This window comes from Hyla sarda, chromosome 1 (genome assembly GCF_029499605.1).
Source record: "Hyla sarda isolate aHylSar1 chromosome 1, aHylSar1.hap1, whole genome shotgun sequence".
Lineage (NCBI taxonomy): Eukaryota > Metazoa > Chordata > Amphibia > Anura > Hylidae > Hyla > Hyla sarda.
In genome coordinates this window covers 466,075,913-466,098,241 of record NC_079189.1, presented here as the reverse complement: position 1 = coordinate 466,098,241, position 22,329 = coordinate 466,075,913, and the positions used below count along the sequence as shown (strand labels likewise).

At 44.2% G+C, this 22,329-nt stretch overlaps 1 protein-coding gene across 1 annotated transcript in view; it reads left to right on the top strand.

Annotated features, from left to right (window-relative positions):
• Window positions 1–10,117: 10,117 nt before the first annotated feature.
• Window positions 10,118–22,329, top strand: part of ACAD10 (acyl-CoA dehydrogenase family member 10) — a 289,487-nt gene continuing 277,275 nt past the window's right edge. The window contains exon 1 of the mRNA XM_056536213.1: window positions 10,118–10,150. Coding sequence (XP_056392188.1) covers window positions 10,133–10,150 — 18 coding nt within the window. The 5' untranslated portion in view covers window positions 10,118–10,132. The remainder of the gene's footprint in view (window positions 10,151–22,329) is intronic.

The window sequence follows — 22,329 nt, the reverse complement described above, 5'->3', positions numbered from 1 at the left end:
CCGCACATTTCCCACACCACATGACTACAACTCCCAGCATGTCCTTACTGTAATGGCATGCTGGGAGTGGTAGTCGCGTGGCACGTGAGATGCGCAGGCAGGTGACTAAATGTATTAACCTATTTTCTAGGTTTTTTTCTCATTTCAGATCCGTATATCCTGTGGACTACTTCGGATTCGGTGGACTGTGTCGATGACCAGCATTTTTTTTTCTTTCTGTTTAATGTTAATAAAATGGTTAGCGAGGGTTTGTGGGGGAGTGTTTTTTTTAGAATAATTTTTTTTTAAACATGTGTTTTTTTATTTATTTATTTGACCAGCTTAGTAGTGGAAGCTGTCTAATAGACGGAGTCCATTACTAAACCTTAGCCCCAAAAACAGCTAGCGCTAACCCCCAATTATTACCCTGGTACCCACCGCTGGGAAAAGCTGGTACCGACAGGCCCTAGGTGGTAACAGGCTGGTGTTATTTAGGCTGGGGTGGGCCAGTAACAATGGTCCTCGCCCACCCTGGTAACATCAGGCTGTTGCTACATGGTTGGTATTTGGCTGAAAATAAAAATAGGGGGAACCCTATACAGGTTTTATTATTTTTTTTATATTTATTTATGCAGCCCCCCCCCAAAAAAAAAAAGCATAAGTTTCCCCCTATTTTTATTTTTATTCTCAGTCAAATACCAACCAAGCAGCAACTGCCTGATGTTACCAGGGTGGCCGAGGACTTTTGTTATTGACCCTCCCCAGCCAGCCTGTTACCGCCTAGGCCCAGGAGAGCCATTTTTGACGCTCCGAGCCTGTTGGTACTGGCACCCCTGTGGTGGTGAGCCCCGGGGTAATAATTGGAGGTTAGCGCTAGCTCTTTTTGTGGCTAACACTAAGCACAGCTTAGTAATGGATTCCGTCTATAAGACTGCTTCCACTACTAAGCCTGTCATGTAAATAAAATAAAAAAACGACACATTTTAAAAAAAATTATTCCAAAAAAACACTCCCCCAAAAGCCCTCATTAACCATTTTATTAACATTAAACAAAAAAAAACACTGGTCACTGTACTCCAAATCTAAAGTAATCCACAGGATACATGGATCTGAAATGAGATGTGAAAAACAAAAAAATTAGTTAGTACATTTAGGGGAAAAAAGTGGTAACATTTTTTTTATAAACACATAAATATCACACATTTTTTTCAAAGCTGCAAATTGGTGTTCTGAAGTCATTTTAATGGTCTTTGCTTAAGTGTGCTAAAAAAAATGGTATTCAAAAGTGATTTATTGGTTTTTGCTTATGTAAGCCAAATTTATCAACTCCCTGTGATAGTACAGGGTGGGCCATTTATATGGATACACTTTAATAAAATGGGAATGGTTGGTGATATTATTTTCCTGTTTGTGGCACATTAGTATATGTGAGGGGGGGAACTTTTCAAGATGGGTGGTGACCATGGTGGCCATTTTGAAGTCGGACATTTTGAATCCAACTTTTGTTTTTTTCAATAGGAAGAGGGTCATGTGACACATCAAACTTATTGGGAATTTCACAAAAATTGGGATATATGGTCTACCAACAATTATATGATCTGAGATTGTAGACTAAAACTTAACGTTTAATAGGTACGACTAAAACTGTCCTCAAAAACCTCGACAGAAAAACACCCCATGTGCAATGATACAAATTAAATGGAGATTCTGCTCCAAATACAAATACAAAATTCAGCACAGTAGCTGCACTCAGATATTTAGATATTCTTTAACCATATTGTACCAGCCTAGCTGATTCTGTCCCTTTCCCCATGATTCGGGAGGGGTCTCAGGGTGGGACAACAGGAGGGGGTTGGTAGGGAGCCTGTTATATACTATGCAACCCCTAGATAACCTACCCCTAGGCGGGCTGGGCGTCCTAAGAAGGACGGTCCCGCACAGGAACCTATTCCCTGTTGTACTATCACCACCCTGCAATAAACTCACTTGCTAGCTACTCAATACAACTGACTGCCTGCGGGGCCAATACCCTAATGCTGATCTATATATAATAATAATTATGATCAGTCAGAGCAGGGGAGTCAGAGCTGCAAGGAGATGGTCAACCTCAGTATAGTCAGAGTCAGTGACAGTATATACCCCTTTCCCCTATAAGGCTGATATGACACAAAGTTCCCTACTGATATAAGGATATCATTCGTACATATGCATAACAGCAAGAGGATACAGCACTATCAGCATTCCATATTGAACATAAGGTATACATCAGACCATTTAGCTGGGATACTTATGGTTTGTAGTCAGGAAGAAGCATGGTTAACGTCTCGACGCGTTCTTACTGTCCCGTTCATCAGGAGACCGATAGGGATACAGATAGAAGATAAGGAGCACACCATCTATGTGCACCCTGCAGCGAACCCTCTGCACAGAACCCTCTGATATCGCTGCAGGATGCACATAGATGGCGTGCTCCTTATCTCCTTTAGTCGTACCTATTATTGGGAATTTCACAATAAAAACAATGATGTGCTTGGTTTTAATGTAACTTTATTCTTTCATGAGTTATTTACAAGTTTCTGACCACTTATAAAATGTGTTCAATGTGCTGCCCATTGTGTTGGATTGTCAATGCAACCCTCTTGTCCCACTCTTCACACACTGATAGCAACACCGCAGGAGAAATGCTAGCACAGGCTTCCAGTATCCGTAGTTTCAGGTGCTGCACATCTCGTATCTTCACAGCATAGACAATTACATTCAGATGACCCCAAAGATAAAAGTCTAAGGGGGTCAGATCGGGAGACCATGGGGGCCATTCAACTGGCCCACGATGACCAATCCAGGTTTCCAGGAAACTGTTCATCTAGGAATGCTCGGACCTGACACCCATAATGTGGTGGTGCACCATCTTGCTGAAAAAACTCAGGGAACGTGCCAGCTTCAGTGCATAAAGAGGGAAACACATCATCATGTTGCAATTTCGCATATCCAGTGGCCTTGAGGTTTCCATTGATGAATGGCCCCACTATCTTTGTACCGCATATACCACACCATACCATCAATTTTTGTGTTCCAACAGTCTTGGAGGGATCTATTCAATGTGGGTTAGTGTCAGACCAATAGCGGTGGTTTTGTTTGTTAACTTCACCATTTACATAAAAGTTTGCCTCATCACTGAACAAAATCTTCTCCGTAAACTGAGGGTCCTGTTCCAATTTTTGTTTTGCCCATTCTGCAGCACCTGAAACTACGGATACTGGAAGCCTGTGCTAGCATTTCTCCTGCAGTGTTGCTATCAGTGTGTGAAGAGTGGGAGAAGAGGGTTGCATTGACAATCCAACACAATGGGCAGCACATTGAACACATTTTATAAGTGGTCAGAAACTTGTAAATAACTCATGAAAGAAGAAAGTTGTGTTAAAACCAAGCACATCATTGTTTTTCTTGTGAAATTCCTAATAAGTTTGAAGTGTCACATTACCCTCTTCCCATTGAAAAAACTAAAGTTGGATTCAAAATGGCCAACTTCAAAATGGCCGCCATGGTCACCACCCATCTTGAAAAGTTTTCCCCCTCACATATACTAATGTGCCACAAACAGGAAGATAACATCACCAACCATTCCCATTTTATTAAGGTGTATCCATATAAATGGCCCACCCTGTATGATAAATATGTCACACATAAGCAAAACTAAAGCAAAAAAGAAAAATGCCTACAGAACTTACTTACCAAAGCAAAGATGTCCCTAATAGTGCTTTCCTTTCTTCTTGCTCACATTTCTCCCAGCAGTAGAAAGTGGGCGTTTCCCAGCAGGCATGACCTCACTGAAGCCTTTCTAGGAGACCACTTCCAACCTCACATCATTGCAGTGCTGTGATGAATAGAAGATCTCAGGCTCTATCTCAGTCTGTGTATCTTTCAGTGAGGCTCTTTGCAGCTTTCAGTCTGTGCAGCTGTCAGTGAGGCTTTTTGTAGCTGTCAATCAAGCTCAGTGCAGTGAAACACTTCCTGATTTTGGACTCCTACCATTACAAGCAGGAGACCAAAACCTGAGATGTTGACCAGACGGAATGTGCTCTGGCCAGGAAGGGAGACCCCTGATGGCCCGAAGTATACAGCAGAAAAACATAAAACAGAGAGAAATATGTACTAGCTAGACCAGGGACTGCTCTGATCGGCCCTTAGTTGGCTAGCAGGATGCGTGGCTGCCTGTGACAGTTGAAGTTCCTGATGGATATGTCCATCATGTTGTGGAAATAAGCACCTGCTCATGGCCACTATATCCATCATTGGGTGTTAAAAAAAAAAAATCATGAAAAAACTGATTTGTTTATTTTGTTGAAGGAGGGGGGATAGTCCCCATTCCTACTGCAGTTCTGCAGTATGTTAGAAGTGTCTGTTGGGAGTCATATCAGAAAAGGATGCCAATGTATACTGTAGCAGTCTCATTCGGAAATTAATAGGACTGTTATAAGTCGGCATCACTTTTTTTTACGTGATACCTGACGGATACCTCTAACATACTGCAGAAATGCAGTATGAATGGGGTCTTTGAAAAAAAAATATTTAATAAGGGTAGGGCTCATCTGCAGTGTATTTCACTCTGCGGATTCCCTGCCGACAGTCACAAGTGCAAGCTCACCGCTGCGGCTTGGTAGCTCAGTGTGTCCGCTCGTGACTGTCGGCATGTAATACACTGCGGATGCGCTCCGTGTGATCCTACTTAATTTTTATTTATTTCTCTTCCTGGATAACCCTTTTAACCCCTTAACGACGCAGGATGTATATTTACGTCCTGCGCCTGCTCCCGCGATATGAAGCGGGGTCGCACCACGATCCCGCATCATACCGCGTCGGTCCCGGCGCTCATCAACGGCCGGGACCCGCGGCTAATACCACACATCGCCGATCGCCGCGATGTGCGGTATTAACCCTTTAGAAGCCGTGGTCAAAGCTGACCGCCGCTTCTAAAGTGAAAGTGAAACTATCCCGGCTAGTCAGTCGGGCTGTTCGGGACTATTTTTCAGGGACCAGTTCAGGTTTGAAGTGGATTTGAAGGGTCTTCATATTAGAAATACCCCATAAAGGACCCCATTATAAAAACTGCACCCCCAAAGTATTCAAAATGACATTCAGTCAGCATTTTAACTCTTTAGGTGTTTCACAGGAATAGCAGCAAAGTGAAGGAGACTAGACCCCTTGAGGAACGTAACAAGGAATAAAGTGAGCCTTAATACCCGACAGGGGTTTCACAACTTTTGCATGTGTAAAAAAAAAAAAAAGAATTTCACTAAAATGTGTGTTTCCCCCCAAATTTCACATTTTTGCAAGGGTTAATAACAGAAAATACCCCCCAAAATTTGTATGTATGGAAATACCCCCTGTGTGGACATCAAGTGCCCTGCGGTCGAACTACAATGCTCAGAAGAGGAGGAGCGCCATTGAGCTTTTGAAGAGTGAATTTGTTTGGAATGGTAGTCAGGGGCCATGTGTGTTTACAAAGCCCCCCGTGGTGCCAGAACAGTGGACCCCCCCACATGTGACCCCATTTTGGAAACTATATCCCTCACAGAATTTAATAAGGGGTGCAGTGAGTATTTACACCCCACTGACATGTGACAGATCTTTGGAACAGTGGGCTGAGCAAATGAAAAATTAAATTTTTCATTTTCACGGACCACTGTTCCAAAAATCTGTCAGACACCTGTGGGGCGTAAATGCTCACTGCACCCATTATTACATTACGTGAGGGGTATAGTTTCCAAAATGGGGTCACATGTTGGGGGGTCCATTGTTCTGGCACTATGGGGGCTTTGTAAACACACGTGGCCTTCAATTCCGGACATATTTTCTCTTCAAAACCCTGGGACGTTTGCCTGGGACGCCTGCTGAATAATTTTAGCAGGCGTCCGGATTCGCAACCCGCCCGGTGCGCGGCGGGATGCAAAATTCGCAGGGACGTATGAGTACGTCCCTGGTCCTTAAGACCCAGGACGCAGGGACGTACTCATACCTCCGTGGTCCTTAAGGGGTTAAATGTCTGTTTTGTCTGTCTGGCCCTGCCTGTTAGTCACTTATATAGTTGTGTATTCTCCTGACTGTGTCCGATCAGTGCTGTAGTCACTGATATGTTTGTGCAGCCGAGTAAGGGGTCGTCCGGGATTGGGGAAGCGGGTTGTCAGGTGGTAGAGGGGCCCAAGGCAATTTTTTGCACCGGGGCCCTGGGGCTTTCTAGCTACGCTCCTGATTGCAGTGTTTTATATCATGTCCAATTACAGTGTTTTATAACATGTCCAGAAGTTACATCATCTAGGTGATAGGTAAACTCTGGATAGGATTTCCACATAGTCTGTCTCATCTGGTAAATACTATCACTGGACAAAACATGGACAACATAGGGAACATATTAAACCTTAAACCTTTTTTTTTTGTAAATAAACCAGGTTAACCCTTGTTTCTACTTAAGAATAAGAAAAAATGTGCTTAGATGAAGCATTTTTCTACCGATGGTAGTGGCTGGTATTTGATGGTGTAAAAAGTGTGCAGCAAATGATACAACAATGTAAAATTGTCACTAATGATAAATTGGCAACCACTGCAGTTGTAAGAAATAAAATACCCTGTGGTAGAGCTGTTTGAACACAGAGGGGGAGATTTATCAATCAGCCTGAAACCCTAATTGTCAGGTTTTTCCCATAACAAGTAATCACAGCTCAACTTTCATACAGGGTCGGACTGGGGATTAAAACCAGCCCTGGAAATAATTGCAGACCAGCCCCACAGCATCGCGTCAGCCATCGGTAGCCACGCCTAGATTTATCCCTTTACAGTACACTAATATATACATATATATATATATATCAAACAGGTTCTAGAGCAGCACTACCAATATGAATAGATGCAGGTGCGCGCAATCCAGAAAAGCCGGGTCACTGCTACAATTGGAGATGTATACAAAGAAGATTGCAGCACTCGAGGTTCAGGTGAAAAAACTTAGAATGGTTTTATTCCATCCAAAATGCGACGTTTCGGTCGCCACATGCGACCATTTTCAAGCATGACAACATAGTGAATGTGCAACATATATATAGGGGAGATACAAAAAAGTGCAATCAATGACAATTAATACAAAAAGCATCATAATGTGAATACAGTAAAACTCCCATGCAGCAAAAGGGAGACGGTGACGTGATCATGATAAGGTGCATCATATAAGGTACACATGGATCTGTACAGTAAAGTGACAACAGTGCTATATGCGTACAAAACATAATTAGTATCAGGTGTATTAGAAACATAATTATGCCTAGGATGAAGTTCGCACTCACCAAAATGGAAAAACAGCGTCCCGGCAAACTAACGAGGGCACTGCGTCCCACGTGGGCCGTCGCACAATACAGGACAATATACATCAGGAGAGCCAATGAGTGCATGTAGCGTCATGTCAAAGCGTCCATACCCAAGCGCATGCGCATTGGGAAAAAGAGAGTCACAGACACCATCTTGGTATAATTTGGCGCGTCGGGAGAAGCAGGCATTGCTGGAGCTAGTCCATGACCACAACCTGGTCATCAAGCCTGCCGACAAAGGGGGCGCGGTTGTGGTCATGGACCGCTCCAAATATGTCTGTGAAGCGATGCGCCAACTTAATGACATCAACACGTACAAATTGCTATCCAGTGACCCTAGATTTGATATAGAACTCTGTATCTCATCATTAGTTAATGGGGCATTTACTTCAGGTACAATAGATAAAGCATTGAAAAACTACTTGATAGTACAGCATCCGAAAACACCTAGTTTGTACCAACTCCCAAAAATTCATAAAGCATTACAGGACCCTCCCGGGAGACCAATTGTCTCGGGACAGGAATCCATTACTAGCCATTGTTCCATTTTTCTTGATGAGGTACTCCGTCCTTTCACGACTCAGGCACGATCTTTTCTTTTGGATACATCGGATTTCCTTAAGAAAATTGACAAGTTAACCATTCCCTCTAATGTAATTTTGGCTTCACTGGATGTAACGAGTTTGTACACGTCAATTCCCCATGACCGTGGTTCACAGGCAGTTCTGAATCTCATCCAACAACACTTTTCCCCACCTCAGACTGACTTTATTTTGTCATTATTACAGGTTGTTTTGACATGTAATTATTTTACTTTTAATGACCAATTTTTTCTTCAATTGTCAGGTACCGCTATGGGGACCAATGTGGCCCCCACCTATGCCAACATCTTCATGGCCTCCCTCGAGGAGTCCTTCATCTATGTGTCCCACCATGCCGACCATGTGCTGGCATGGTGGCGATACATAGACGATATTTTCCTCGTGTGGCGAGGCAGTGCCATGGAGCTGTTGGACTTCACAGATTTTTTTGAACCATATCGATCCAAATATCAAGTTCACTTTAACTTACTCACCCGACTCGGTACAATTTCTAGACACTTTGGTGACTATTGACAATGATCATCTTACCACTCAATTATATGTAAAACCTACTGACAGCAACTCAGTATTGCATTTTACAAGCTGTCATCCCAGACCCATGATTAGGTCCTTGCCTAAGAGCTAAATGCTGCGTGCTAAACACATTATTGGTTCTGAAGCTCTAGTAGAACCAACATTAGACCGAATGGTATCAAATTTCACTGAACGCGGGTATCCTCCTGATCTATTACAGTCCACCAAGTCAGGAATCATGACACTTGATAGACGGTCCCTCATTCAACAACCTCCTAAAAAACGTAGCCAGATCTCACCCGAATTGCTTTTGTATCCACATACAACACCTTGTCAAGTAAGATCTCGAGAGTAATTGGCAGACACTGGTCCATCCTTTCCAGAAGTTTTCCAAATGTACCGGAATTTGCCAATCCACCTCTTATATCATACAGACGTCCACGCAGTCTACGTGACCAATTGGTTAAGTCTAATGTCTCTCACACCAGTTCAGATACACAATAATATCTTACTGTACAAAACAAGGGCAGTTTTCCATGCAGACTGTGTGTGAATTGCCCCTTGATAAACAAGGGGTCATCTTTTGTACACCCCACAACTGGTAAGGTGTACAAAATTAGCCACTACTTGACTTGTACATCAAAATTTGTGATTTACATACTTTCTTGCCCATGTAATCTATTGTACGTAGGGGAAAAGTCTTTAGAATTCAAAACACGTTTAAACCATCACAGGTACACCATCCGGAAAAAACGGATGGATTTACCTGTTGCAAAACATTTTACAGAACTTGGCCATCATGAACGAGATCTTCGCTTCACCCTCATTGACCATGTGATTATGCCCAAAAGAGGTGGCAATCGTATTGCCCTTCTCAAAAAACCTGAACTTCGGTGGATATTTGAGCTCCAAACGTTGCGCCCGAAGGGGCTCAACGTGGAGTTCAATGTCACTCCAGATATTTTGACATGACTTAGCAATACTCATCTATATATTGTCCAGCTAGCCCTCTTACGGTTGCTATATAATTTTGTAATTATGTGCAATGTGCTTTTATTCTCAAGCTTTTAATTATGATACATTATTGAGTATATTACTGAAATTTCTCCCTTTTCCCCTATAGATCTATGCACAGATGAAGGACGACACCACCTAAAGTTTCAATTCATTTATTAAGATTTTTTTTACTCAGGACATCAACATGGAGAGACCAATGTGTTAAGTTGATGTTCACACCTGTGCGATTCTAGTGCGGTTCCAGTGCGGTTTCTTTGAATATAATAGAGCCCGGATATGGCCACTGTCCCGTAGATGTGTGATGGCCCACCCCCCGACGAGCGATCTATGGACGGCTACACTGCCCACGGTCCGGATCGGAGTGATAGTTGCCTGGGACGACGCCGGTTCCCTGTGGTGCCCTGGGCTGACATTGTGGCTGCCATTCACACAGAGGGACTTGCTGCGGCTGGGGCTTCTATACGAACATTGCTTTGTCCTTTTCCTGCACTCGGTACCAATGCACTTGCCCTATACCAAGATGGTGTCCGTGACTCTCTTTTTCCCAATGCGCTTGGGTATGGACGCTTTGACATGACGCTACATGCACTCATTGGCTCTCCTGATGTGTATTGTCCTGTATTGTGCGACGGCCCACGTGGGACGCAGTGCCCTCGATAGTGTGCCGGGATGCTGTTTTCCGTTTTGGTGAGTGCGAACTTCATCCTAGGCATAATTATGTTTTTAATACACCTGATACTAATTATGTTTTGTACGCATATAGCACTGCTGTCACTTTACTGTACAGATCCATGTGTATGTTATATGATGCACCTTATCATGATCACGTCACCGTCTCCCTTTTGCTGCATGGGAGTTTTACTGTATTCACATTATGATGCTTTTTGTATTAATTGTCATTGATTGCATTGAGCCGCTACCAACAGGCCCGGAGCGTAAAAAATGGCGCGCCTAGGCGGTAACAGGCTGGCGTTATTTAGGCTGGGGAGGGCCAGTAACAATGGTCCTCGCCTATCCTGGTAACGTCAGGCTGTTGCTGCTTGGTTAGTATCTGGCTGATACTTAAAAAATTAGGGAACTACACACTTTTTTTATTTATTAAAAAAAAAATAACGCATAGGGTTCCCCCTATTTTCAGTATCAGCCAGATACCAACCAAGCAGCAACAGTCTGACGTTACCAGGGTGGGCGAGGACCATTGTTACTGGCCCTCCCCAGCCTAAATCACGCCAGCTTGTTACTGCCTATGCCCAGGAGCGCCATTTTTAACGCTCCGGGCCTGTTGGTACCGACTCTTCCCGGCACCCCTGTGGCGGTGGGTACCGGGGTAATAATTGGAGGTTAGGTCTATAAGACAGCTTCCACTACTAACCCTGAAAATTCAATTATAAAAAACATGGACACATTGAAAAAAAAAATGTATTTAAAAAAAATCACTCCCCCACAGCACTCTTTAACCATTTAATTGAAATAAAATAAAAAAAACGCTGGTCATCGTCGCAGTCCACTGAATCCGACGTAGTCCTCCACATTCACATATCTGAAATGAGAAGAAAATAAAAACAAGAAATATGGGTTAGTACATTTTTTGTGTTCTCCCTTGGGAAGAGCGCACATAATGCAGCATGTTCCTAAATAGGGAGCCTCCAATTGTTGCTAAACTACAACTCCCATCATAGGGGGTTGTAGTTAAGCAACAGCTGGAGGCACTCTGGTTGCAAAACACAGAGCTTGTTACTTAACTCAGTGTTTCCCAACCCGTGCGCCTCCAGCTGTTGCCAAACTGCAACTCCCAGCATGTACGGTTTGTCAGTGCATGCTGGGAGTTATAGTTTTGCAACTGGAGGCACACAGGTAGGGAAACACTGAGTTAGGAAACAGACAATGTTTCCCAACCAGTGCGTCTCCAGTTGTTGCAAAACTACAACTCCCGGCATGCCCAGGCAGTCCAGACATGCTGGGAGTTGTAGTTTTGTAACATCTGGTCCTTCAGATGTTGCCTAACTACAACTCCCAGCATGCCTGGGCAGTCTGGGCATGCTTGGAGTTGAAGTTTTGCAACATCTGGAGGGCTTCAGTTTGGACACCACTACTTAGCGGTCTCCCAACTGTTCTCCTTCAGTTGTTGCAAAACTACAACTCCCAGCATGCCCTTCGGCTGTATGAGCATGCTGGGAGTTGTAGTTTTGCAACAACTGGAGGCACACTGGATGGGAAACTCAGTGTTTCCCAACCTGTGTTCGCCTCCAGCTGTTGCAAAACTTCAACTTCAAGCATGCCCAGACTGCCCAGGCAACAAGGAAGTTGTACTGGACAACATCTGAAGAGCCAGATGTTACAGAACTACAGCTCCCAGCATGCCTGGACTGTCTGGGCATACTGAGAGTTGTAGTTTTGCAACATCTGGAGGAGCACAGATTGGAGACCACTGTACAGTGGTGTCCAAACTGCGGCCCTCCAGATGTTGCAAAGCTACAAATCCCAGCATGCCCAGACAGCCAAAGGCATGCTTGGAGTTGTAGTTTTGAAACTCCTAGAAGCAGCAGTGAATATCACTTTACGGCGATCTTCACTGCTGCTTCCACTTACCTGCCGTAGCTGCCTTCTTGACGGTCCCCGGTCCTTGCCGTGCCCGCCGGTCCCACAGCAGGTATGTGCCGCGGCCCCCCGCAGCTCCCAGGATCCTCTTCCCCCGGTCTGCCCAAATTCTAGGGGCGGGAAGAGCGGGGGATCTGAACTTTAACCCCCCACAGTCAGCGATCACTGTGATTGGTCCACAGGGACCAACCACAATGATCGCTGACCAGGACCATCCACAGATGGTCCTGGGGGGCTTGCAGAAGTTGTCCCCCCGCTGATAACAGCGGGACTTCTGCCAGTTAACCCGTGCGATGCCGCGCATCGCCGGGTTAACTGCATGACATATATAAATGTCATGATGTGCGAACTGCCTGCACATCAGGACATTTATATATGTCATTCTGCGGGAACGGGTTAAATTGGGGGGCCACTGATGTAATGCGGATCGCAGCAGATCTCCAAAATGATCTGCTGCGATCCGCATTTAGGGTGCGTTCACACGTGCATATTTTTTACTGCAGATCTGCACCAGATTTGCTGCTGCAGATTTTACTGCCCATTGACTTCAATGGGCAGCAAAATCTGCTGAAGCAAATCTGCAGCAGTAAATACGCACGTGTGAACGCACCCTTAAATTAAAAAGCCGGTGGTACATGCGGCTACATCGCGCTGCCACCGGCTTCTATATAGACTGTAATGATTCATAATCCCTGCCGGGAGAGGGGAGCTCTGATTGGAGAATAGCTATTGACCAATCAAAGCTCTCCTCTCCCGGCGGCGGGGATTATGAATTATGACAGCTGTATATAGAAGTCGTGTCAGCGCAGTGAAGCCGCATGTACCGCCGGCTTTTACAGTTAATAAATGCGGATCGCAGCGGGTCTCTGGATAATGACCTGCTGCGATCTGCACCTGAGCCCCTGGACTATAACTCCCATCATGGGCAGAGTCTGTCCATGATGAGAGTTGCAGTCCTTACTGTGTGAAAATACACACTTTGGTACGTGTCTTCCGAGGTGGTGTATATTTGCGCAAAAAAATTAGACTTGCGTTCTTTTTGTGCGTCCAAAAAAAGAAAACGCAGTTAGTAAATAGATGTCTATGGGAAAAATGGTTCTACGGTACACCGGAAGGGTGACATCTTTAGAAAAAGTTCCACCAAAAAAGACCCATAAAAAGAACGCAGAAAATATAATTGCGCAAGATTTTGCGCAAGAAAATACACTTAAAATTACTCTATATAGATTGATGAATCCCCCCCTATATGTCTATATAAGTCATATATTTACCAAGTAACAATAGTATGGGAGGAAAGGAAATATTACCATCACACTGTAACTGACCAAGTCCTCTATACTTAGACTGATATTAACAATAATGGCACTATAAAAGGAGGAGTATTATCACCATACATATTACCATCATACGGTTACTGGCCAAATCCTGTATACTGAGACCAATATTACCAGTATACAAGGAGGAATATTATCACCATACATATTACCATCATACGGTTACTGGCCAAATCCTGTATACTGAGACCAATATTACCAGTATAAAAGGAGGAATATTATCACCATACATATTACCATCATACGGTTACTGGCCAAATCCTGTATACTGACCAATATTATCAATAATACCAGTATACAAGGAAGAATATTATCACCATCTATATTACCATCATACTGTTACTCACTAAATCCTGTATGCCAGTGTTTCCCAACCTTTTTTGGCTCAGGGCACCCCTCCAAAAAAAAAAAAAAATTTCACGGGGCACCCTGACCGAAGTTGACGAGCAAAAAAAGTTAATAAAATGATGTTTAAAAAAAAAGTCGCAATGCACACAAATTCCAATATCTATTTATCAGTGGGTATGTAGTTTAACCCCTTAAGGACTCAGGGTTTTTCCGTTTTTGCACTTTCGGTTTTTCCTCCTTACCTTTTAAAAATCATAACCCTCTCAATTTTCCACCTAAAAATCCATATTATGGCTTATTTTTTGCGTCACCAATTCTACTTTGCAGTGACATTAGTCATTTTACCCAAAAATTCACGGCAAAACTGAAAAAAAAAATCATTGTGCGACAAAATCGAGGAAAAAAGCCATTTTGTAACTTTTGGGGGCTTCCGTTTCTACGCAGTGCATATTTCGGTAAAAATGACACCTTAACATTCTTCTGTAGGTCCATACGGTTAAAATGATACCCTACTTATATAGGTTTGATTTTGTAGTACTTCTGGAAAAAAATCATAACTACATGCAGGAAAATTTATACTTTTAAAAATGTCATCTTCTGACCCCTATAACTTATTTTTCCACTTACACGGTGGTATGAGGGCATATTTTTTGAGCCGTGATCTGAAGTTTTTAACGGTATGATTTTGTTTTGATCGGACTTTTTGATCACTTTTTATTAATTTTTTTATGGTATAAAAAGTGACCAAAATAGTTTTTTTTGGATTTTGGAATTTTTTTGCGCGTACGCCATTGACTGTGCGGTTTAATTAATGATATATTTTTATAGTTCGGACATTTACGCACGCGGCGCTATCATACATGTTTATTTTTTTTATTTACACTGTTTGATTTTTTTTTATGGGAAAAGGGGGGTGAGTCAAACTTTTATTAGGGAAGGGGTTAAATGACCGTTATTAACACTTTTTTTTTACTTTTTTTTTGCAGTGTTATAGGTCCCATAGGGACCTATAACACTGCACACACTGATCTCCTATGCTGATCACTGGCGTCTATTAACACGCCTATGATCAGTGTTATCGGCGCTTGACTGCTCCTGCATGGATCTCAGGCACGGAGTAGTCATTCGTCGATCGGACACCGAGGAGGCAGGTAAGGGCCCTCCCGGTGTCCTTTAAGCTGTTCGGGATGCCGCGATTTCACCGCGGCGGTCCCAAACAGCCCGACTGACTAGCCGGGATACTTTCACTTTCGCTTTAGAAGCGGCGGTCAGCTTTGACCGCCGCTTCTAAAGGGTTAATACCGCACATTGCCGCGATCGGCGAAGTGTGGTTTTAGCCGCGGGTCCCGACCGTTGATGAGGGCCGGGACCGACGCGATGTGATGCTTCATATCGCGGGAGCTGGCGCAGGACGTAAATATACGTCCTGCGTCGTTAAGGGGTTAAAGTGCTGCTTTATACAGCAACTCACATGTGACGTCTTCTCTGATCAGCGTCGTTCATCTGTTCCGGACCGTCCTGACCATTTCTTCCAGCCACAACTCTTCACCGTTAAACCTGCAAAACAAATCTATAAGGCTCTGCACTTTACCAGCATTTTACAAGTGAAGAGGAATACAGGGGCGTATAGGTGTAAAGGGGGTAAAAGAGGGGTATACATGGAGACAGGTGTGTAGAGGAGTATACGGGGAAGACAGAGGGCTGTACATGGGTGACAAAGGGGTGTACATGGGAGACAGGTGTGTAGGAGCATATGGGGGTGACAGAGGGGTGTAGGGGGGGTTTACAGTGGTGGCAGAGGGGTGTAGAGGAGTGTACATGGGTGACAGAGGGGTGTAGAGGAGAGTACAGTGGTGTCAGAGGGGTGTATAGGAGTGTATATGGGTGACAGAAGGGTGTAGAGGAGTGTACATGGGTGACAGAGGGGTGTAGAGGAGTGTACATGGGTGACAGAGGGGTGTAGAGGTGTGTACATGGGTGGCAGAGGGGTGTAGGAGTGTACATGGGTGACAGAGGGGTGAACATGGGTGACAGACGGGTGTAGGAGTGTACATGGGTAACAGAGAAGTGTACATGGGTGACAGAGGGGTGTAGAGGAGTGTACATGAATGAAAGAGGGGTGTAGAGGAGTGTACATGGGTGACAGAGGGGTGTAGAGAAGTGTACATGGGTGAGGGGGGATGGACATGGGTGAGGAGGGGGATGGACATGGGTGAGGGGGGTGGACATGGGTGAGGGGGGATGGACATGGGTGAGGGGGGGATGGACATGGGTGAGGGAGGGGGGCAATGGATATGGGTGAGGAAGGGGGAGGGGGGATGGACATGGGTGAGGGAGGGGGGATGGACATGGGTGAGGGAGGGGGGATGGATATGGGTGAGGGAGGGGGGATGGACATGGGTGAGATAGGGGGGATGGACATGGGTGAGGGAGGGGGGATGGACATGGGTGAGGGAGGGGGGATGGACATGGGTGAGGGAGGGGGGAGGGGGGATGGACATGGGTGGGGGAGGGGTGGATGGATATGGTACAGTACCTTAAGAAAGCCATTTTTCTTCTCCGTTCTCCCCCTCTCCGGCAGGGCACCGACTCAGGGCTCTGGCAGGACAATCATTCACGGCGCCGCAGGGGGGAGGGGAACGCTGGGGCACAAGTCACTACACCCACCCGGCGCAGCTTCCGCATACATCACCCTCTCTGGGCCGCAGGGGGAGGGGGAAGCTAAGGGACGCTGGGGGGCGTAGGGGTACGCTGAGGCCTAGAACAGCAGCCCCTGATCATGGGATTCCGACTCCTCCATGTGACTGATCACATGACGGTGACATCATCGCAGGTCCTGTTGCGGCGCACACAAACTTCCCTCCCCCCTGCGGCACTAGGGAGGGAAATAAAAAAATTAAATAATCAGGGGAGCCTACAGCTCATAGCTCCGCCTCTCTGTGGCCGCTTCACACAAGGTCCTGATTTAGTGTCAGGACCTTGTGTGAGTGAGCAGCCACTGTGTGGAAATTTTCCCAGTGTCCTGCTAGGCCAGTCCGGCCCTGCTTTCATAACTTAACAAGCTATTGTAAAGTGAAAGTTGAGCTGTGATTGGTTGTTATGGAAAAAAAACTAGACAATTAGGGTTTCAGGCTGATTGATAAATCAGGGCCTGAATGTCAGAAAAGTGCAATAGTAAAAGTCCAATTTTGTTGCTGACTCGTCACTTGTTCTGCTAATAAAAAATTTTTAAAAGCAGATAAGCGGCTATAAGTTCTCAAATTGTTGCTTACTAAACATTCAGCCCAATCAGAGGTCCAGAGCACTCTGAATCGAGTTTTTATTAAAGTGATTATTCAGCTTTATTAAAGGGATTATTTTGTGTGTGAACTATGGCCATTCTGCAATACATAAAAATAAAATCTCACCTCAAGTGCTCTCATGGTGTCTCCGGTGGTCTGCTCTTATCCCCAAAGCAATTCCCTTTCTGAGTTGCAGGGTGACATATTGGGCCCCACACGCATCTGGTCCCTATATGTCATGCTGCAGCTCAGCAAATTGCTGGGTGCAGTGATTCCTTGGCACAGCAAGTAATTGGCTGAGAGGCAGAAGGACACATTGGAAAATGACTTGGGCCCCATATGTCATACTGCACTCAGCAAATCACTAGCCGGGGCATGACATTGTTGTGGACAGCAAGTTACATGACACATTGATCCCAGAAAGTAGGAGGAGAATTGTACTGGAGGAGGACACCCAAGGCACCAAGGGAGAATCATGGAGACGCTGTAAACAGCAGCGTAAAATCACAAAAGTGTTTAGGGTACATAAAAGAAAGAAAGGTAGGGAACTTCTGGATATAGCTGTCAGAATCCATAGGGTTAAACGGTTTTGAAAGTTTCTTTTGTTTACTTTTTGTTGCTGGGTTATGCCTGTCTGTCTTGACTGGTCAGCTGACCTTGAGTGGAGAACCTGTCCTGTTTCCTATATAAGCTGGTAGTCTGCTCTCACACCCTGCGTGCGAAAGAGCTTCATCTCCTAGCTAGCGTGTATATTGTATCCTGTATTTCTGGCATATCTGACCCATTGTCTCTGCTCTCTGACCCTTTTCCTGTTCCTGCGACTTGGCATTTCTGTGATCCCTTGGTACTGACTCGGCTTGGGGTCTGTGACTTATTAGCCCTGATTTACTAATGTCAACCCGACTCTTTTTGTCAGGTTGTGCGACCAAATTTGTGCACAACCCGACAAAAGATATAATCACTCCGAGTGTTTTTTAAACCCGTCAAAATGGGCATGGTTATCCCAAAAAGGGGCGGGTGTTCCCGACAAAAAAGAAAAAACTCTCGGAGTATGATGAAAAACTCACAGGAAAACCTGTGAATTTTTCTTCACCAAAACCCGACAGCTCTGAGCTGTCGGGAAGATACTGAAAACCGAGTGAATCCTACCCCCATCATGGAACAGGGTCTGTTCCATTCTAGGAGTAGTAGTACAGGGGCTGAGGGATTGATCGCATCGGGTCTCACTTCTGAGACCCGTTCCGATCAAAAGTTATTAAGCAGGGGAGCGGGCGGCATGCTCCACTCCCCAGCAATATTTGATGTGTTTTACTTTCATTTTCAAATTCCCCGCCAGGATCCCTGAATGGCCGGTACTGAAGAGCCATTCAGGGATCCCGGCGGGATCATTCTTGTCGATGATAGCGCTTCAGAGGCATATGTGTATAGAAGTGAAGTAGGGACCAGATAACGCTATATGTCTGGTCCCCACTTCGCATCTATACACATATACCTCTGAAGCGCTATCATTGACAAGCATTCTATTAGCAGAGCATCTGGTCGATGCTCTGCTAAAAGAATACTTGTCATTGATAGCGCTTGAGGCATATGTATATAGATGCGCTGTGGGGACCAGACATATAGCGTTATCTGGTCCCCACAGCGCAGCTATACACATATGCCTCTGAAGCGCTATGATTGACAAGCAGAGCATTAGCAGAGCATCGGGCAGCCGACTTCCCGGCCAGATGCTCTGCTAATAGAATGCTTGTCAATGATAGCGCTTCCGGGAGCTTATGATTGCGCTGAGCGGGGGGGCATATATATATATATATATATATATATATATACATGCGCTGCGGTGGGTATATGGTATAGCATGGTGGGGGACAAGACATATAGCGCAGCAGGGGGCAAGATATATAGAAGCTGTGGGGAGCCAGACATATACAAAACCCCCAGCGATTCTATATATATTTCCCCACCGCAGCTCTTCTATTTGAAAAAAAATTAAAGTAAAAGTACACTGTATATGGCTGGGGAGGAGCATGCCGCCAGCTCCCCTGCTTAATAACTCTGTGATAAGGGTGACATATAACTTCTCTGCAACAGAAAAAAAAATACAGACGGGCGACTGATTAGTAAATCAGAGAAAAATACTCGGAGTAAACCTGAAATCACTCCAAGATAAACACTCCATTCTTAGTAAATCAGGGCTATTGTGTGTGTATTTCGATATTATTTCTGTTAGTCTAGACTTTGACTGTATTATAGTTTGTTTCGTTGACCCTTAATCCCCTCACTTATTTAGGTAGGGTCTGTCAACGTGGTTGTCGATCCGCTGCCTAGGGCAAGTAGGCAGGGAAAGGGGGAGTGGGCGAGAATAGTGTTACACTCCTTCCTGCCCATGCGTGATAATAGCACGGCCAAAAGGCATGGAGTCTCCTCTGCTGCCCTCATAAGTAGTCCCCTGGGCGGGGAGCTGTACCAACCTAGTCCCAATGGCTGTGCTGTAATCATGCCCTCTCTGCGTGATTGACAGTTCACGTCACAGCTCTGCTCCCTAAGCAGATGGAGCAGAGTGGTGATGCGGGCTGTCAATCACGCAGAGAGGGATTAGGTAAGTAAAGCTCCCTGTCCAGGGGACTACTTACGGGGGCGGTGGGGGAGATTTAGAAACTTCATATCCTCACCATCCCTGGGGGCAGGAACATCCCCCAGGGATGGTGAGGATGAAGATTTTACCATATATAATGTGTTGCTATGCTTTATATATGGTAAGATCTGATGCTTGGTCCTTTTGACCCCTGGCAGCAATCCTCTTACTGTCAGAAATCATGATGTCGGGACCCAGAATGTCATACGATCACTGGGTGAGATGAGATATTGCACGGGCAGGGGTCTTATGATATCTTGTTATGTTCTTACTGTTATAGGCTATAATAAACAATACCTATACGAAACAGGGAACAAGCACCCCTGTAGTAAGTATCTCTAGGGTCCAAGTTGTCAGAAACACCAATGATTACACTTTAATGGCATAATAAGGACTAGTTTAAAAACACTTGTAATTATTAAAGTTAATTAAAAAAGAGATTATAACTGTGTGGCGGAAATGAAAGTGTAGAACTTAAACTATGGGCATTTTAAAATGTTCAAATCTTCTTTCTGTATAGATAACAAGTATGTTTCAGACAGAGTTTATATTGCTTCTGTTTTGTCTTATTATTAATTCATGATCCATCTCCAAATTACTGTTCACCCTCCCACATCGCTGAAGTGGCAGATTTTAGCTTTAGAAGCTGGTGGGGAATCCTGTAATGTAGTCATTGTTATAGAAGGACTGTATTTCTTTCTTTTTATTGCGTGCATTGTAATGTTACAGATGCAATGTAATGTGTTATTGAGAGCGTAAACATCTAGTATGATACATCATTTTATATACTTTTTAGACCATTTTGGTTAAAGGTGGTCAAGTGTTTGTCCATTTATTCATTTAGGCTCATATAAATATGAATACAAATGTCTGTGTTAAGTACCAAGGCTGCCCATAATTGTAAGCGCTGAGGAATCTGTAGGCGCTATATAAATAAATAAATAAATACAATATACATAAATTATTTTGTTTTATACAGATGTTAGCCTGTTTGCTGGGCATTTCCAGGAAACAACAGATTTTTTGGGGGATTTTTTTTTTCAACATATTTTATTGCTTTTTTTTCAAAATACAAAAACAACAACATTGTGGCAATCGAAAAAGACAACCAGATATAAAATGGCTTCACATGTATACCAGTAGGATATTGCAAAGAGTCTTACTTAATGGAATGAGTCACTGTACTAACCATCAGAGCAGTTTAGTCCATTGGAACGTGCAGCGGAACACAGATTTTTAATTTTTACGCTGAAGATTAAAAGCTAAATTAGAAATAGGGATGCAGCCAAAGAGGTGATAACGATTTATTACTGTAGCTAACACTTTTAAATTTTCTAATATAAATGGGTAGTGTCATCTGAGACAAACCTTTTCAAAATGTGGCAACCCAGGCAAACAGCTGACTTTGATGAGGGAAGCAATGGTCATTAAGACATTTCTGCTGCAATGGCTGATGCAGGAGAAATATAGCATTTGTTATGAATAGCAGGGATCCTCCTGCTATTTGGTCTTCTATTAATTTGTTTAGGCAGTTGCATAGCCTCCAGCACTTAACAACTTATCCCCTATCCACAGGATGTGTGGTGCGTGAAGTCCAGGCTCTGGGACACCCTGCAATCTTAAATACGGGGCTCTGGCACTCCCCATCGCATATATATGGCACATTATCCATGCATTGGTTATGGGGGCACAGTAAATACCCAAGTGCTGTACTTGGGTATATCTGGCACACCCATAGACAGTGCATGGAGCCTGTGCCATCTATCACTCCATGCAGCAGGGAGATACTGGGCCCCATTCTGAAGATAGCAGGGGGTCAGACCCCCCATAAATAGACACTTACGGTATTTCCTGTCCTGTGGATAGTAAATAAGTTTAGTGCACAGGCTCCATGCACTTTAATAGAGACTTTCCTTTCAATGCGCAAGCTGAAACACTGCCATGCTGCCTTACAAATGATGAGCCCCTGCAGAACACTTGTCTGATTCTAGAACTACTCAGAAATCTATCTGGTGCCATGTGTCACTTTTGACAGTGGCAATGTAGCGACAGTACAGAAGAAATAAAAAAAATATACAACAGACCGCTAAGAGAAGGGCATTGACTACACAAAATACTGACCCTTAACATTATAGAACAGACGGTTTGCACATAAAATTTTTTTTTAGGGTGTGTGTGCGTTGTTTTGTCTTCATATATGTAGACATGAAGGAGATTTATCAAATATTGAAAGAATTGAAGGAACTGGGGAGCAGTTTTCCATAGCAACCAATCAGATTCCAGCATTAATTTTTCAGAGGCATTTGTAAAAATGAAAGGAGAAATCTGATTGATTGGTATGGGACAGCTGCTCCACTTTTCTTTTAGACAAGGTTTGATAAATTTCTCTGTGTTTTTTTTTTAGGAGGGACATATACAGCACTGGTAAAAATGAAGAGATCACTCCTAATTTTTCTTATATCAGCATGTCTGCATTGCATGTCTACATTGGCAACCATTTTATTCCAGTGTCTTTTGGATTCCAACATAGGCATACCTCATATAATACAAGGAAGAAATCATACGTGCACTCACCGCTCAGCGGAGACAGTTCAGTGTATCGGTCCGGTAAACGGGTAGCTGGATCACAGCATCAGCGCAGGTGTAATGGCGCTCGGAGGCTACGCCGGT